The 19,040-nt window shown below is 38.4% G+C and overlaps 2 protein-coding genes across 3 annotated transcripts in view; both read right to left on the minus strand.

Annotated features, from left to right (window-relative positions):
* The window catches only part of LOC127413302 (autophagy-related protein 2 homolog A-like), a 66,742-nt gene extending 61,348 nt beyond the window's left edge, over nucleotides 1–5,394 (minus strand). Inside the window, exons 1-3 of one of the 2 annotated variants that reach the window (XR_007892567.1) lie at nucleotides 4,859–5,394; nucleotides 3,323–3,485; nucleotides 2,677–2,826 (exon numbers count right to left, since the gene is read on the minus strand). Coding sequence is in view for 1 of the 2 variants with exons in the window: in XM_051650311.1 (XP_051506271.1) it covers nucleotides 2,677–2,826; nucleotides 3,323–3,485; nucleotides 4,859–5,029 (484 nt within the window). In the remaining variant the exon portion in view is untranslated. The remainder of the gene's footprint in view (nucleotides 1–2,676; nucleotides 2,827–3,322; nucleotides 3,486–4,858) is intronic. The other variant, XM_051650311.1, reaches the window with a different exon arrangement.
* A 7,730-nt stretch (nucleotides 5,395–13,124) lies between these two features.
* Nucleotides 13,125–19,040, minus strand: part of LOC127412649 (nuclear RNA export factor 1-like) — a 39,066-nt gene continuing 33,150 nt past the window's right edge. Inside the window, exons 14-17 of the mRNA XM_051649187.1 lie at nucleotides 14,133–14,205; nucleotides 13,805–13,987; nucleotides 13,415–13,475; nucleotides 13,125–13,170 (exon numbers count right to left, since the gene is read on the minus strand). Coding sequence (XP_051505147.1) covers nucleotides 13,132–13,170; nucleotides 13,415–13,475; nucleotides 13,805–13,987; nucleotides 14,133–14,205 — 356 coding nt within the window. The 3' untranslated portion in view covers nucleotides 13,125–13,131. The remainder of the gene's footprint in view (nucleotides 13,171–13,414; nucleotides 13,476–13,804; nucleotides 13,988–14,132; nucleotides 14,206–19,040) is intronic.

Below are 19,040 nucleotides of genomic sequence, written 5' to 3' on the forward strand. Positions count from 1 at the left end.
ATTAGCACACAAAGTAAATGACTCATCCCTACTTTATAAAAAAAAAAAAAAAAAAAGCACCAAAAAAAGCAGCAACGGTAAGGCATTAAAAAATGGAAGTTAAAGGGACCAGTCCAAAAATGCTAAAATACACATTGTTTCAAAAGTACAGACACATTATAAGTTTTAACATGACTGTAGTGTGATAAAACCGCTTAGAAGCCTTATCTGTGTAAAGTTATAACCAATCTTAAAACTTTGTGATCATGACAACGAAAACCTGCAATCTCAGTACTGAATATAACTTTACACAGCTACGGTTAGTAAGCCATTTTACCACACTAAAATCATGTTAACATGTATAATGTTTACATCTTGTGGCTATACTTTTAAAACAGAGCATTTTAACGGTTACAAGTTGGCCTCATTCACTTTCATTGTAAGTGCCTTAAAGGAACAGGTCACCTAAAAATAAAAATTCTGTCATCATTTGCTCACCCTCATGCCATCCTCAGATGTGTATGACTTTCTTTCTTCTGTAGAACACAAACAAAGATTTTTAGAAGAATATTTCAAGTATTGCAAGTGAATGGGGTCCAAATCTTTGAAGCTCTAAAAAGCAAATAAAGGCAGCATAAAAGTAATCCATAAGAATCGAGTAGTTTAATCAATGTCTTCAGAAGTGATCTAATTGGTTTTGGGTGAGAACAGACCAAAATATAACTCCTTTTTCACTGTACATCTTGCCATTGCAGTCTCTAGGCAAGGTCATGATTTCAAGCTTGATTACACTTCCTAGTGCTTGGCGCTATAAGAAGTGTAATCAAGCTTGAAATCATGATTGTAAAGGAGACTGCAGATGTCAAGATTAGTAGTGAAAAATGAGTTACATTTTGGTCTGTTCTCACCCAAAAGCTGGAGCTTAAAAGTTTTGGACCCCATTCACTTGCATTGTAAGGACCGACAGAGCTGAGATATTCTTCTAAAAATCTTTGTTTGTGTTCAGCAGTAGAAAGAAAGTCATAGACATCTGGGATGGCATGATGTAAATGATGAGAGAATTTTTTTGGTAATCAACAGATTGTTGCTGATTGAGCTTAACTTGTATTAAACCCGTAAAATTCCTTTAAAAGCAGAAAAGCTTCTATTTTTGTTAAAATGCTTAAAGTGATTGACTGATTTCTTTAAAAATGTTATATATATAAATATATGATCTGAGCTTTAATGCTGTCTAGATGATAATTTGTTGTAGGATTACTGTTCTTGACAATTAACTTAATCATTGTTATTCGTCTCCAATGAATAATTCTGGTGTACGGACTTTTTTGTGTGTAAAAAGTCCTTATTTTGTATCCTTCATGGGTAAAATGCAAAAGGTCAGGAAAAAAGAGCTGGAAATACTGCCCATAACTTTACACAGACAAGCTAAGCAAGTGATTCCATGAAAATACTGTCATGTTAGCATGTTTAAGGCTACTTATAAAACAGTGTGTATGTTATTGTTTATTGCACTGTACCCATTACTTTTCTTCTAAAGCCCAAATTGTACTTCGGTTAGACGCGAACGCCAAGGGCTGAAACATACTCTACACAAGTATGTGAGCGCAGACGCATCTTGCAACGCAAGCTCGATTTCACGCATCATTGCATTCTGAAATGTGTCAGAGCGCAATTCATAACTCAACGCAACTATGCATTGCATTCTCAGCGTTGCCACAAGGGCCGCTACAGCAAGATTAGTGTGAACTGTCCACCTCTATGGTGAATTTTCTCGTGCAAGTCAACTACTGTCATGGCGGAGCAACAGTTTGAAGAGAATATTGCTGAGCAAGTAAGCTAAAGTCAATATATTCATAGCAACGTACCTGAATAATGACACATCCAAATGGCACTGACCTTTGAAGGTAACTCTATCACCCCCTTGAGTACTGAGGTTTGTTCCAGCCACGGTAACGCAAGAACGCATGTTTAGCATGTTTTACTGGATCATGCGTTGGCAATGCACTGGCCATACGATTACATCTGCGTTCGTGTACTTGCGTAGAGTACGTTTAGTCCTTAAGCGTCTGCATACAGGATGCATGACATAAATTTCGGCATCCGCCGAGTGCTTGAGCACTGAACGGACATGGCCCGATTTTTCTATCCATGCGTATCCAGTATGCGCATGCGCCTGGAATTATTTGCCCTAATTAGTGGGTCCACAAGGTGTCAACACTCAGCCATTGGCCGTTGCGGACACAAAGAAGTGCCAGAAGATGTAATCACCGCTAAACAACAGGAGATGAATGTGGAAACAACAACAGTGGATGTGCACGTCAAGAGCGCGTGTGTAAGAAATAGTCCAGTTTCTCATAGCAGTCGTAGAGCTTTTGTGCCAACCGCCTGTGTATGTGCACAGTCAAGTATACTTTAAAAGGCTGAGTGTTGGACTTACGCTAAGCATTCACGTCAAAACCGAAGTATACTTTGGGCTTAGTGCTATACTGTAACCACAAATTTTTCTTCTTTAAAAAAAAAAAAAATACAAAATAAGTAAATCAACATTGTTACAAATGCTGTCAATAGAGATTAAAATGTACTGAACCCAGAAGATTCTTCTGTGACATCAAATTACAAAAAATAAACAAACAACAATAACTGCTGACAACAGAGCACCTGTACAGTACAGCCCTTTTGGTCAGTGTTGATACACACCTGTCTCGATGGTCTGTGCAAACATTTCCAGCCCCTCCAGTGGAGCAGGTGGCTCTTCGGATGCCTCGGGCGGGTCCTTCAAGCAGTCCTGGGCCAGCTGCATGCTGGACGTCATACATGAGGACCACCCTTGAGAATCCCAGCTGCCATCTAACAGAGATCATTAAAAAAACAGTTACTAAAACTGACCAAAAGCTTTCACAAAAACTATTTTAATTTAATATTCAAAATAATAGTCAACCAATTTGTGTTTTCAGTAGTTGATTTTTAAAGCCGAAGTGTGTGGAATTGCAAAAATAATGACTGCTGTCTGTTATTAGTTGGGCAAACAGATAGTCCCGCCCCAAACTCATGCCATTGGTTGAGCCAATGTTCCTGTGTCAGGCTGGTTGGGATGCTCAAACAAACAGAGCAATGCTTTGATAGTGCCACAGAGCCACAGTATTTACATTTTTCAAGAAGTCAATCTACGAATGGCTTACTTGCAATCTATGCATATTAAACTGGGACAGGAGAAAGTACTTTAACAACCAAATTCTTTACCTTTACAAATTACAACTTTAAATTACTGTATTAAATTTGGTCCTGTGCTTTTATTCTCACATCAAATCAAATGAGTCCACAAAGCACAGTCAACTAAACTCACTGGTTCTGTATTTGGGTCGGCATGTTATTTGCAATCCGGTGACTTCAAGGGTGCAGTGGTCCGTCACAAGTGCCGCCCAGGGAATAGTCACCGCTATGCTGCTCACGAAACCCTCAACAATCTCTAGCGGAGCCCCCAATGAATCCAACAACTCATTCACCGCCTGAAAGAGAAGGATCAGAGTGCAGTTAGGAAATCTGGAGGTGGACAACTAACCACGTGGAAGAAAAAAAGAGAAAGGTGTGCCAAAAGAGGTGATGACTTCAAAACAGAGGAAGGATGTTGAGCTAAATGACATCACCAGAAATATTGCAAAACATAGTAAAGGCACACGAGTGTTAATTCGGAAAGTTAAAGCAGAAGTAATTAAAGCAGATCAAGGGCCTTCAACGTTGTTCAATTACTTTCTTTCTTACATGAAACACAAAAGGAGTGATTTACAGCAGAATATACAAGTTGCTCTTACCAATAAAATGAAAGTGACCACAGTTGTCGAGCAAGATTATAATGACATAAATTTCAGTCGGTTCCTCACACAAAGTTATCATATGGCTTCAGAAGACTTGGATCATAGAGCATGTGTCATATGGACTACTTTTAATATGCTCATTAGTACTTTTCAACGCTTGCAAGCCCACAGTGACCATCCACTTTCATTGTAAGGAAAAGTGCAGTGTGAACATTCTTCTTATGTGTTCCTCAAAGAGGAAAGAAAGTTATATGGGTGTGGAACTACATAAGGGTGAGTAATCAATGATAGAATTTAAGCTGCAGGCTTTTCTGCACTTGTCATTGTAAGATAAAAATACATTACAGTCATCAAACCTTGGAAACATGAGTGAGTTGTGTTGATGTCTAGTTTGTCCAGACATTGTGAAACACTGGCAAAGGAAATCAGGGCCATATGGTGGAGAGCTCTTAAAGGAATAGTTCACCCCAAAATGAAAATTCTCTCATCATTTACTCACCCTCAAGCCAACCCAGATTTGTATGACTTACTTTCTTCTACATAACACAAAATAATATTTTTAAAAGACTGTCTCAGCTCTGTTGGTCCATCCAAAAAGCACATAGAGGCAGAATAAAAGTATTTCATCCATGTCTTCTGAAGCGATTTGATCAATTTTGGGTGAGAACAGACCAAAATGTAACCCCCTTTTCACTTGCCATCACTGTCTCTAGGCACGATCATGATTTCAAGCTCAATTATGCGTCATAGTGCTTGACGCATGCGCAGAGCGTTAGATGGCACTAGGAAGTGTAATCGAGCTTAAACTCATGATCGCCAATGAGACTGCTGATGTTAAGATTTACAGTTAAAAATGAATTAGATTTTGGTCTGTTCTCACCCAAAACAGATTGGATCGCTTCAGAAGACACTGATTAAACCACCGAAATCATATGGATTATGTTTATGTTGCCTTAATGTGTTTTTTTGGAGCTTCAAATTTTCGGATCCCATTTACCTGCATTGTAAGGATCTAAAGAGTTGAGATTTTCTTCTAAAAACCTTCGTTTGTGTTCAGAACAACTTACCCAAACATCCAAGTTAATATCCCTAATGACCCCGCTGCCATTGTACAGATCCAAGCTCAGCTGGTCCAAACTAAGTCTCTCCTCCAAGAAGTGGCCCAGGTAGTGCTGCAAGAGGTACCGACAGGCCCGTTTCTTTATAGAGCCCGACCAGGGAAAGAGCCACCGAGACATGGGGTCAGAGCAGACGGGGAGAGGGAGTAGAGAGGCGACGGAGCAAGAGACCAGTCCTGCATAACAAATTTAAACCCCCTCGGTAGTATGTACAGATGAGAATACAAGAATAAAAGCTTACTACTGTGAAAAAGAGGGACTGAAACGTCTAACTTCCTGCCCTTTGACACCAAATTCCCACGAATATCCGTGTTTGGACCTGGCTTTTTCCAAAGCTGCTTTTTAAACAGTTTATTTTTGCTGAAACGGGTCTCTCCGGTTATACTTTTAATCGTATATGTCACAGAAATATGTGACAGGTTCCTCAACGCTTCTTCTGGCCAACGGATCGTTTATTGTTTTCATACTCAGACTTAACGAATGGCGTCATGACGTCATCGCGGACGCAAGCCGCCAGAAGTTAGACGTGAGGATCCGCCATGTTGGGAAGGTCAGTAGAATGTCCTTATTCACAGCAGCATCCTCTTTGATTTTTGACGGGGAATGAATACGAGGCTGTGAGCATGCACTGTATAGAGCTATCGAAAAGCTCCTAGATCACATAAAATTTTTCACAACTCATTTTGTTGAGTTTTTTTGTCTACTGACATTTCTTGGAAATATATTTTTTTTAAATGCTTCGTCAGCGGAACAATACAAAAACACTTTAAACAACTGTAAAACCCACTGAAGAGACTGTACGTCCTCACAGCCTTGTTGTCATTCCCATCAAAAATAAAAGAATAAGGTATATATTGGACCTGGTTAGCTCAGTGAGTAAAGACGCTGACTAGCCCACCTGGAGTCGTGAGTTTGAATCCAGTGTGTGCTGAGTGACTCCAGCCAGGTCTCCTAGGCAACCAAATTGGCCCGGTTTGCTAGGGAGGGTAGAGTCACATGGGGTAACATCCTCATGGTCACCATAATGTGGTTCTTGCTCCCAGTGGGGTGTGTGGATGCCACAGGGAATAGTGTGAAGCCTCCACACACACTATGTCTCCACAGTAACATGCTCAACAAGCCCTGTGATAAGATGCATGGATTGACTGTCTCAGACGTAGAGGCAATTGAGATTTGTCCTCTGCCACCCAGATTGAGGTGAGCCACTACACCACCACAAGGAGTTAGAGCACATTGGGAATTGGGCATGTGAAATTGGGGAGGAAAAAAAGAAAGAATAAGGTCTATAACCACACTCATAGCCATAAAAGAACAACTGCATTTTTTGAATAGTTTCTACCATAACAATTATGCTTATGTGTTGTTACACACATATCATGTTTGGATGTAATATTTTCTATTAATGGAAGTAAATATTATTCGCGTATTTGATACAAGTACTATCTTTACTTTCTAACGCCACAATAAAACCTAATCAAACCCTACAATGCAAACAAACATTTTTGTGCTCATGCCAGTTAACCTGGCATTCACAGCTCAAAAACACCCATACACTATGGCGAAACCAGGGGTTTTCCTGGGTCCAAAAATGGTCTTCGGTGATGGCTGAGGTACACTGTCAACCACAAGCTCAAAGCTGGTTGGTTACATAAATGCTATTATTTACCAATGAACATAATTACTTAATTCCATTTCATGTTTTAAATTTGACAATTGTTTTTCACTTCAGAATGCTATGGGAAATCAAACTAACTTATTTTAAACCATTTTAATTTGTGCTACCAATCAGAAATGATGCCAATGCGAATTTAACGAGTCGGCATAAAACAGGGAGTGAGACTATATCTCGGCAACGCTTTGTCCTATCGAAGCAAAATTTGGTATGCTTCATCAGGACCATGATCTGAGGGAATATGCATAGTTTGGTTACAGTGCCACCTATGGGTCAAGAAATGTCAAAATTGGCTATTTTTTCCCATAACTTTTGAACAGTTTGTCCTAAAATTATGGGTTTGGGGTCTTTGGATTCCTTGGGTCATAAGGATTTCAACTATCCATATTTTGCCATATAACTTCTCCGCCATTTTAAATTTCATGAAAAAGTAATGTATATTTTAAAAGTTTTGTCCGATTTGAAAGAAAATTGGCAGGGGTCTTTGACATCATGTCCTGAGGGTACCTGAGCAGTTTGGATATAGCACCACATAGTGGTCGAAATGCTTAGTCAATTTATTTATTTATTTTTTATGTATCATTGCTTGCTTATTCCAAGTCTTCTGAAAATGGCAGAGAGAAATTTCTAAATTTTATTTATTTTCGTTTAAAACCTGCTGACTCTCAGCTTGGTATGTCTGTTTTGCAGCAGTACAACGTCAGCTGTGTAGCACAGAGTTCAGGGCCCGTATTCATAAATATTTTTATCTTACCACTAGGAGTTCTCCAAAGACTTCCTAGCTAGATGTTTTTGCTTAAAACCTATTAACAAAACTGCTAAGAGCAAGTTTTTATAAGGAAATCTTAAGAGTAAGGCGGAGTGGACCTCGTTGTTATGGATGACGTCACGTTTTATTAGCACGCTCTTTTAAATCGCCCATTGATTGGTAGAAAAGGAACTGCTATTTGTCAGCTAAGACAGACAACAATATATACACTGATCAGCCACACAATTAAAACCACCTGCCTAATATTGTGTAGGTCCCCCTTGTGCTGCCAAAACAGCGCCAACCCACATCTCAGAATAGCATTGAGATGCACTGAGATGATATTCTTCTCATCACAACTGTACAGAGTGGTTATCTGAGTTACCGTAGACTTTGTCAGTTCAAACCAGTCTGGCCATTCTCTGTTGACCTCTCTCATCAACAAGGCATTTCCATCTGCAGAACTGCCGTTTTCTGGATATTTTTTGCTTTTGGCACCATTCAGAGTAAATTCTAGAGACTGTTGTGTGTGAAAATCCCAGGAGATCAGCAGTTACAGAAATACTCAAACCAGCCCATCTGGCACCAACTATCATCCATGCGATTATCTAATCAGCCAATCGTGTGGCAGCAGTGCAATGCATAAAATCATGCTGATACGGGTCAGGAGCTTCAGTTAATGTTCACATCAACCATCAGAATGGGAAATTTGTTTTATCTCAGTGATTTGGACCGTGGCATGATAAAAAAAAAAAAAAAAAAAAAAATTAAGTGTTTGTATTCTTTATTTATTTGATTAGCCACTAGAAATGGCCCTGCCCATGGTAGCTGTATTATGCGGATCCAGGTCGCACTTGGGTTTCCCTGGGAGTGGACAGCATGGGTGGGGAAGGCCAAGTCATCGTTTCCCTCATTTTAATTACACACAACGTCAACGTGACTAGACTGTTAACTCCCTAATAAACAGGCTCCCTCCTCAGGGTTTGGGGGCTGTTTTGGAAGGGATCATGCAATGGGTCAGCTCTCTCCTGACGGGGTTTGGGGGCGACTCAGAACGCAGTCTCGGTCACCAAAATAAATTAAAACCATGCATGGTAAATAATAAAAATGAGAAATGGTTCAATTTAATAACCATAAAATAACAATACTGCTTCCTTGGCTGACCTTACCCTGCTGAGCTGCTCTGGGATCCCTCTGATGGTGACCTGATCTTGTACCGCTCTGGTGCTGGTGGCCTGGGGCAGACACATGGACATACTGCCAGTGCTCTCCTAGCATCCTCCTTGTTGCTATACATAGGCCATTTATTTAAATATATATATACACTACCGGTCAAAAGTTCTGAAACACTTGACTGAAATGTTTCTCATGAACTTAAAAACCTTTTGATCTGAAGGCATATGCTTAAATGTTTGAAATTATTTTGTAGACAAAAATGTAATTGTGCCACCATATTAATTTATTTCATTATAAAACTTGTTATAAATATGTTATAATAAAAAATGTTATAAATTTTGAAATTGATGACTTGGACCAAATAATAAAGAAAAGTAGCCAATAAGTGCCCAACATAAATGGGAACTCCTTCAATACTGTTTAAAAAGCATCCCAGGGTGATACCTCAAGACGTTGGTTGAGAAAATGTCAAGAGTACATGTCTGCAAATTCTAGGCAAAGAGTGACTAATTTGAAGATGCTAAAATATAACACAGTTTTGATTTATTTTGGATTTTGTTTAGTCACAACATAATTCTCATATTTCCATTTATGTTATTCCATAGTTTTGATGACTTTACTATTATTCTAAATGTGATTTTTTTAAAAAAATGTTTATAAATGAATGAGGTGTTTCAAAACTTTTGACCGGTAGTGTGTGTATATATATATATATATTTGTTCTTCCCTTAATTATAAATATACTTCGTTCTAGATTGAATAGAGTTGTACATACCCATACAACACACCCTCACACACACACCATACACAATCATGTAAAACCACCTGTGTATTCTACTGTTACTTTGTATCCATGTCTTGTTCTATTATGTGTCTTGTCCTATGTAAAAATAATTAAAAAAACAGCCTTTATCTCCAGTGTAATTAGGTTGTTTCGGTTTGTGGGAGAGGTAATTGCATCTTTTTTCTTTTCTTTCTATCCACTTTTCTCCCAATTTGGAATGCCCAATTCCCATCACTTAGTAGAACCTTGTGGTGGTGCAGTTACTCACCTCAATCTGGGTGGCAGAGGACAAGTCTCAGTTGCCTCCACTTCTGAGACTGTCAATCCGCACATCTTATCACATGGTTTGCTGTGCATGACACCGTGGAGACTCACAGCATGTGGAGGCTCATGCTACTCTCCGCAATCCACGCACAACTTACCACGCACACCACTGATCACGACCACGAGGAGGTTACCCCATGTGATTCTACCCTCCCTAGCAACTGGGCCAATTTGGTTGCTTAGACCTGGCTGGAGTCACTCAGCACGCCCTGGATTCGAACTCACGACTCCAGGTGTGGTAGTCAGCATCAATACTCGCTGACCTACCCAGGCCCCCTAGGTAACAGCATCTTTAACAAAGTTTATAATACAAACCGCCTCGTGATTCAGACGATACCGTTTTAAAGGTCAATGTCAACATTTACAGTATAATATTACAATATTATATTATTAAAATACATAGACTCATTTGTTATTCAGGTGATGCCTTTTTTAAACGGTCAGTGTCATAGTAATATTGTAATATATTGTTTTTAATGTGGATTGATGACAGCAGCCATGCTTTGGATCATTTGTGAGAAACTCTTAGAGTTAGAAGTCCTCATGCCTGTTGCTCTCAGCTTGGAATAACTCTTTGGCACCTTAAGCTTGTCACCTGAATGGCCCACTGGTAAATGCATTGGAATACAGGACAAAAGGTTATGAGTTTGAGTCCAGGAAAAAACAGTTTAAAAAACGCTACTTATGTTTTCATCTTGTGCTCACTGCAATGCAGACTGTACTTTATTGCATAATCCCTGCTTCAATTAAAAAAAATAAAAAATAAAAATAAATAAGCTGTAACAATATTTTCTCAGCAATAGTTGTATATTCTCAACCTAGAATGTTTCTTTGATGTCACTCAGACCTGTCAATTGTGTGGTGCAGTGGTTAGTGCTTTGAGCTTCAGTTCAAAGAACTAGGTGAACCCCAGTTCTAAACCTGCCTTAGCCAGTGTAGACATCCAGACTCTGCTGTGCTGGAGCTCCTTGAATTGTGCTTGGGGAATGGTTTTAGGGCTTGGCCCCAATCATTACTGCTTGCAGCTATATTTTTACATTGAATTACACTGTCTTATTATTTGGCATGATATTTATTTGGGTAGCATTAGACAGAGCCTGAAAGTGTGTCTCATGCTAAATGCATGAGAGTTGGCAATCCTACCATACGGTTACATATGGCTAATTACAGCAAAAGAGCCAAGAGTAGTGGGTGAGAGCTCCCTTTAGTTTTACCCCAATATTCGTCATTAAAGTGGTAAAGTTTATTCAGGACTTTACTCGATCCATAGGAACATATAGTGTGTATGTGCTCTCTGCAAGTACAGGTTTAAAAAATGACATAAAATGAGTTTCACACACCTTCTCCACATAATGTCATTGTTAATTGCTGTAGTTTGTTCCTCCTGCCCCAGCTCCTCCACTACTCCAATTTTGCTTAGTAAGTGTTTATTCATGTTTTATGTGGCCAGATGTGACATTTTTATTTGAATTATTTTTAGAGTAATATATTTAAATATTAAGGGTATATTTATTAAAAATATTTTTATACACTCACTGAGCACTTTATTAGGAACACCTTCATTAGCCAATCATGTGGCATGATTATGCAGTGAAATGCATAAAATAAAGCAGATATGGGTCAGGAGCTTCAGTTAATGTTCACATCAACCATCAGGATGGTGAAAAATGTGATCTGGACCATGGCATGATTTTTGGTGCAAGATGGGCTGGTTTGAGTATATGTGTAACTGCTGATCTCCTGGGATTTTCACACACAACAGTCCCAAGAGTTTACTCAGAATGGTGCCAAAAACATCCAGTAAGTGGCAGTTCTGCGGACGAAAACGCCTTGTTGATGAGAGAGGTCAACCGAGAATGGCCAGACTGGTTCAAGCTGACAGAAGGCTATGGTAACTCGGATAATCACTCTGTACAATTGTAGTGAGAAGAATATAATCTCACAATGCACAACATGTTGAACCCTGAGGCGCATGGGCTTCAACAGCAGAAGACCACGTCGGGTACTTTATTAGGACCACAGTGTTCCTAATAAAGTGCTCAATTAGTTTAAACTGTATAGTATATAACCTCTTTTAAACTAGCAAAGAGATCAACCTGACAGATAGGCTGGTTTAAGGTTTTTTCCGAGTAGGGAGTAACTGACTATTGTAGAAAATACCACAGAATCCATTTTTCCAAGTTACTACTGTCCACATTTTAGAACAACAGAAAATTAATTGGAACTATGAAATAACATATGGATAAATCTAAAAGTATGGGAATTATTTAGTAATCAATAACAGTAAAAATTGTATGACATCTTATATATATATTAGTCAAAGTCAAAAGTATCTACCTCTTTGTCTAGATAAGGCTTTTAAAATCTTTTTAATGCCAAGGACCCCCAAATATGATGATTCCGATTTGAGGGCCCCCCTTTCTAATCTATAAAGGCAACTTTATGTTTTTATCTATAAAGAGCAATTTATACCGTGTGAGAAAAATTAGTGTGGCATTATAAAGATAAGACATGTTATTTTTAAAATTAAATAATTGGCTTATATATTGTACTAAAGCTGGAAATATTTGTATTTTGTATTAAGTTGACAGCATATCTTTTTTTCTATCCACTATTATAGTAACGTAATGTTAGATTAAGAAACATTTTCAATCCAATTGAAATTTACTTGTTGTCCTTTGAAAGCATAATAATAATAAAAAAAAAGTAACAGACAGTTTACACTGTTTTTACTAGTTTTTCTATGTGCTAGATGGACATCTTTGACCATTGTGCCCCGGCCCGCTGTTTCTTCAGCATCCTGCACATAAGCACCACATATTTAGACAGTGTCAGGCAATGTAAAAAAAAAAATTTTTTTTTTTTTATATATATTATATATATATATATATATCCATCTCGAGACACCTGCAGTCGACTCCATTCATTGCGCTGTGTCAAGCTTTTTTCAAGAATGCATTCAGTCTGAATTACTCCTTATAAATATTGATAACTTTTTTCCTTTTGAAATTTTCCACGGAACCCCAAGCACCCCCTTCAGGCCCACCGGTGTTCCCCGGACCCCAGTTTGAAAAGCACAGGTCTAGATTATAGCACTGCAAACTCTGGTCATTATCAACTGACTTCATGATGCCTTTCTTAATGAAGAGTTCCCATACATGCTAGTCACTTGTTGGCCGCTATTCCTCCACTAGCCGGACCAATTCAACCATTTTCAAAGAAATTTTTTTTTAATAAATACAATTTCTATTCATCTACAAAACGTATTTTAAGTAAAAGCCTTACAATCAAAATGTTTTTAGGATCACAAAGAAACACATTCAGTCGTGTTTGTTTAGACTTTTAACTGGTTGTGTATTTGCAAGGGCCAAACATTCCTTCTATGCTCTCACAATTTTAACGTATTACATTTTGTAATAATCCAAATAATCTAAAATAATGATATGAACAAATAAAACAATCAATAAAAAAAAAAGAAGAAAAAAAAAGAAGAAAAATCCTATATATGCATATAATCTTCACTTGAAGAAAGCAGCCTCTGGGATCATCCCTTGAACCTAAAGAAGACACAAAAATAGGTGGAATAAGATGACTACATTAGTTTGAAGAGTGAAGATATTCACAAAGAAAGTAAGCAGCAGCACCACATGGTCCACTTCAAATTACTTAAAAATCAACACAAATTGACCAATGGTTTACAGCATGTTCACCAAACAAATCACACCATGTAAAAGAGGAAATCCAGCTAAATTCCTCAAGTTTAAGGCTCGAGTCAGAACAATTGTGTAGCTGTACTCTTACCTTCAATGCCATGAAGACCTGAGCTGCTCTGTTAAAATTCCAGCCATTATCCTGGAGACACCTGCATATAGAAACACAAAAACCTTCAATCAACAAGCCTTACCAGCAGGATCGAGGTATCCACGTAAATGTCTACACAGGGTTCCCACTCCTTTTCTAACAAGATTCTCTAGTCGTTTGTGATCAGTGGAGAAGGATTTTCTTTAATAGAGATTGCACTCACAAAGATACATTTTACATGGGAACTCTGTCCATACAGAAAGTCCTCTTTCAGCATAGACATTTAATTCTATACCTGACATATAATAATGGCTGTATAGCTCCTGGAAAGAATAGGATGTAAATGGGCATGATTTTGCAAGACAAAAATCTTTGTTTCTCTCCGCTCACTTCTGTGACCATTCCAGGTTCATTTGCGAGTTGGAAGCAAAGGCGGAGATCATTTCCTGCTGGGATGCATTGAGGGTGGGCACAGAACTGCTGGAGGGGGTCGGGGCTGGTACAGCAAACGCTCTGTGTATCTCGCCTTGAGTGGCATTCCTCACAAAGAGTTCGTCATTCACAATGCACAAACTGCAGGATGCAACAAGTACAATGAACATATGCAAAGTTAACTTTTGGACATTTTGATCAATGAACTCATGATTGTTTTAATTTGCTTTAAATAATAAGATTATTTTTAATTTAATTTAGAGTTGTGTTTTGCTGCTGTTCCTACCCAGAATTTTGAGCTGGAACTGTGATGAAGACTCTGGAGAACGCCTTAACAGATTCTCTCCATGTGCCATCAACTTAAGAGGGGAAAAGAAACATTTTGAGCTAAGAGGGAAAACACAGGTGGGGAATTCACTAAGAATGAATTGGGCCTGTTGTTAGCGTGGTTTTTATGCACATGGTGTATGCATTTTTTTAAAGCCTATCCATTAAAGAAGTTTTGGCACAAATGTGGCCACAGAAGTAGAGCTGAACGCAATTTGCACGGCACTATTCTGGATTTTGAGTGCTACAGTAGGTTGTGGAGGATGCGTCAGACTATCTTAATCTGGGATGCTTTTATACTGTGCTTAATGTTTTCGTTGAGTTTGTTTTTGGGATATTTTTCAAATGTGCCATGATCAACAAAAGGTCGATCTAAATTGTGCCAGGAAAATAGTGCTGAGTTCTGTGAATAAAGCAACTAATAAGCCTAAAGACCCTGATATAATTCCGGAGAAGTTCTTCTGCGTTCTTCGTTCAGGGGTAAAAATAAGTTCTAAACAGCCGAGCAATAGTATACTGTTCCCAAACATTCAGACACCCATCACAGCGATGTGGGAGGCGTTTAGAGGTACATTTAAATATGAGGACGCTCAGTAAAACCTTAATGTGACATTAAATGTGTTATCAACGACTTCATACCTCATTCTATGAGAATTCACGAGCTCAGTTTAAGAAGCTGTTTTAACCACTCAATGATGATTTAAAGCAATAAATATGCAGTAAATAATGTTTAATTTGTCTTGTTTAGATTCTGAATTCATGACGCTAATGCACTAACAGGTTATATGCTGCCATAATGTGCACCGATTACACTCTGTTTTTGTAATTTATGATGACACTGATACTACTGCAAAGTATAAAAGAACAAAACCAAGACAGTCTTTGTAGGTGGTCCGAGTACAGTATGCTTTCAGCTACGTTTCACTAATAATGTGCACTGTGGACAAAGCACTCAATCCTACTTGATTTTATATAAAAGTAATCTACACGACTTTGTTTATTAATTTCTTCTGAAGTGATACTATCGCTTTTTGTGAAAAACAGACCAAAATGTAAGTCCTTATTCATTATAAATCCTGACATACGCAGTCTCCTTGGCACGTTCATGAGAGAAGCTCAGTCACACACACGCACACACGCACACGCACACACTTCCTCACACTTGATGCATGCACAGAGCACTATACACAAACCAGTTTTTTGGGGAAACTTTTCAAATGTGACTCGGTTGACAAATGGATGATGGTAGATACAGAGGTCGAAGTGGATTTTGCTGATACTGATAACTAAGCTGGAGGAAAAAGCCGATAACTGATTAACCAGCCAATAGGTTTTAAAAATCTATTTATTGAAATGTAAAAAAATTCAGGCACAGACATAGCGGCAAAAGTCCAAAATTAACAAAATCCCAGATGCAGTTTATTGTGCAATCAAAATCCCAATAATAACCAAAAAAAAAATAAATAAAAAATACATTTGGTGCAAGCGGAACCTTTAGTTACAGTTGAAGTCAGAAGTTTCAATACATTTAGTGTCATTAAAAAAATTTTTTAACCACTCCACAGATTTCATTTCATTTCATTGGATTGAAATGTAGTATTCACAGTCAGCCATGATTACTTTAATCAATGAGTGAAAGTGTCAAACAACAGGACAGTTACTGAGATTAAGCGAGTAGTATTCGGCTGGTCATGTGATTCTAACATGGCAGACCCCATGTGCGGACCCTCTCCATGTAGAATAAAACAGCTTTTATAAGGTTACTGATATGACTGGAGTCTTCATTTTAATGTGAGTGCTCATGATTTCATACATATATTGCAAAATTACAATTCATGTCTTTAGGAGTTAAACTTTTTTAATGAGGAAAAAATTACTGAGTGCACCTTTAAGGTTATTCATGAAAGTTATAAAATGTGCCTATATGCTGTTTTTTAATCATTTTTCTATGAAAATAAGCACTAGAACAGTGGTTCCCATGCTTTTGACCTTGAAGCCCCCTCTACTTGTATATCAGAAAGACTATACATATGCACTCTCTCTCTCCTTCCCTGTGCTGTGTGCTCACACAAGAGAGCGCTATCATCTATGGCAGTAAGAAATGCAAATTAATATATCGCAAAAGAATAATGACAGATAAAAATAATGTGATAATAAATTTTTTTGGAACGGCAGGATTTTGCATAACCGCATTTCTAGCGGTTGACACAATTCTACTGGACTATAGTCCAGCTTGATGCAGTGCCCTGCAGATTCTTGATGGCCTCATTATAAAGCGTGAACATGTCAACAAGTGCAGTTTTGAGAGGTTTTTGCAGTCTTGCAGTGCGGAATTATGATTATGTTGAATTTTCTATGAATTGTGCAGATCAAAAAGATAAAAAATAAAAATAAAAAAAGAAACTCAAGCACTTGGCCACCCAACAGTGAGTGCATCTCTGTTAGAAGCAGAACACTGTAAGTTTGGTGTGCTTCATCCACACACAGTTGTGCAAAGAGGCTCTGGGTGGTAGGGAGACATTTCATGAAGTTTTGCTACAGTTACCAGGGTGTCAAGGCCTTTGGACATTTTATTATTATTTTTTTTGTTTGTTGTATTTTAAATGTTAAGATTTTGCTATTATCACATTGAGATAAACGAGGACATGCTGTATTACTGGTATCGCACATTTTTATTTGACTGGCTGTTTTTCTCACAATCTTGCGCTTGAGTGCAAGGTTTTTAAGACATCCGTCATTATTCAAAATGCTGTCCGTCATTTTGACGGATAAAAAACAAGCAAGAAACTCATCTTTACGGTAGCGTTTTCTATAGAATTCAGGCCTTGCAGCAGAGTGCCGCTTCTGTCTCGGTCTCTGCATGCACGTGAAAGAGAGAGACAGACAGAATGCTCACAGCCAGGGACACAAAAATGGGGTATGCAACATATGCAACACAAAATCATATTTTTTAAATCTCCTATAATACCTTACAAATAACCACAAGCACAATTTTAAACCATTTTATTTAACTTTGATTTGATTTAATTTAACCTAAAATCTTCTAAGCATTTTAAATGGGTTCAAATATGCATTTTTATTTTATCAAGTGGTACCTTCATATCTACCGCTCACTCTCCATCTACCGACGTTGCTGTCACTTGACAAAAATGGTCAGAGGGGGAATGTGTTCAAGTCTGGGGCGTAGAACAGAAAAGGAAGATGGAAAATGAAAAACAGTGCATTAAAATGAAGAAAACAATGCCCAAGTGGATAAAGAGGGATTGATAGGCTTAACTTATCACTTTATCACTGAAAATCTTAAAGACATTGACGTTGCATACCCCTCAACAAATGTGTAGTTGCACCCCTGCTCGCAGTCATGTGTAAATGTAAAAATAACTAACTAAAATACTTCGTATTTAAGGCAAGATTCAGTAGGGAGTGTTTATTTTGATGATAGGCTGCAATAATTTAAGTTTAAACTTTGGGTGTTATCAGCTGTCACTCGCACCAGTGCGGCCAAATAATTTTCCGTATTCACACACAGTAATTTTTACATGCAAATGCGAGTGAAACACTCGCACTGTAGAGCCCTGAAAAGTATTCAAATGATGTGTTAGAGCAGGCCTATTCAACTGGTGGCCCGCAGGCCAAATCTGGCTTGTTTGTAATTTTCAGTGGCGCGCGTGAGGTTGTCAGTTGTCTTAGGGGCTGTTCACACTGAATGCGTTTTGTGTCTGTTTGTGCTGTTTTTTCATTGTTTTCCTATGTAGACTTGCATCGCCCAGGTCTCAATGATTTAACAATGTCTCATGCAGGAGCACAGCGCTTTAGATGCTTTCAGAGGTTACGCTACAAATAATCATTATCTGTAATTTTGACGAAATGGGAAGATTAAAGAACTAAAATAAACGATTTCGGAGAAGCAGAAAAGTTATATTAATAAATTGTCAAAAAAACATTTGAAAAGTATTTAAATCATTGCATGTATAACAAACTTAACTGTTACTGTCTGGCTTGGCTCACATGCTCTGGAGATTTTTTCCCATCTGGCCCACTTGTCTATGAAGTTGAATAGCCCTGCATTTCAGTAAAAGTGATTTTGAAGTGATTGACACAATTGTACAGAGTGGTTATCCGAGTTACCGTAGCCTTTCTGTCAGCTCAAACCAGTCTGGCCATTCTCCATTGACCTCTCTCATCAACAAGGCGTTTCAGTCTTTTTCCTTTCACCTGTTTTTCTCACTTTTTGTGGCATTTTTGGTCAAAGCCCCCATTAATTTCTGACTCTGGTCCCACCCACAAATGACACGTTTAAGTGAATTCCCCCCCACCCCCACCCTCACAGAGGTCTTTAAAGGTGCACTCAGCGATTCCTGAGAAACACTGTTGATATTCAAACTCAACTGCCATAACAAACACACCCCTCCCTTCAGTGCTTCTTTGGAAGCTCTGCCCCCCAAATTCAGTAAGTTGCTGCTGCTAAGATAACTTGCAGAGAAGATGAGACGGATTTACGCACACCAGCTCCAGACACTCACAACTCTCCTGCTACTAAATCTAACATCACAACAAATGCATGTTCTGTGAAACATAGCAAAATTTATATTACCCACCAAAAGAGCAACTTCTGCATCCGTCTTCAAGCCTTTTACCTCTCGGAGGTCTCTACACCGCTGAAAAGCCTCGCCGATGTTGACGCAGCTCCTAGCCCTCGACTTATCATAATCCTTTTTTAGTTTATATTCATCTGACCTTTTTCTCTTGGTCTGTTTCTCAGCCATTTGTCTTCCTTGGAGTTTAGAAAGTTCGCATCAGCCAGATTTGCAGTCGTTCTTCTAATAAATTTCCCTCTCGCTCTGCCCCCACTCCCCATTCTGTGCAC

Source organism: Myxocyprinus asiaticus, chromosome 22 (assembly GCF_019703515.2).
Source record: "Myxocyprinus asiaticus isolate MX2 ecotype Aquarium Trade chromosome 22, UBuf_Myxa_2, whole genome shotgun sequence".
Taxonomy (NCBI): Eukaryota; Metazoa; Chordata; class Actinopteri; order Cypriniformes; family Catostomidae; genus Myxocyprinus; species Myxocyprinus asiaticus.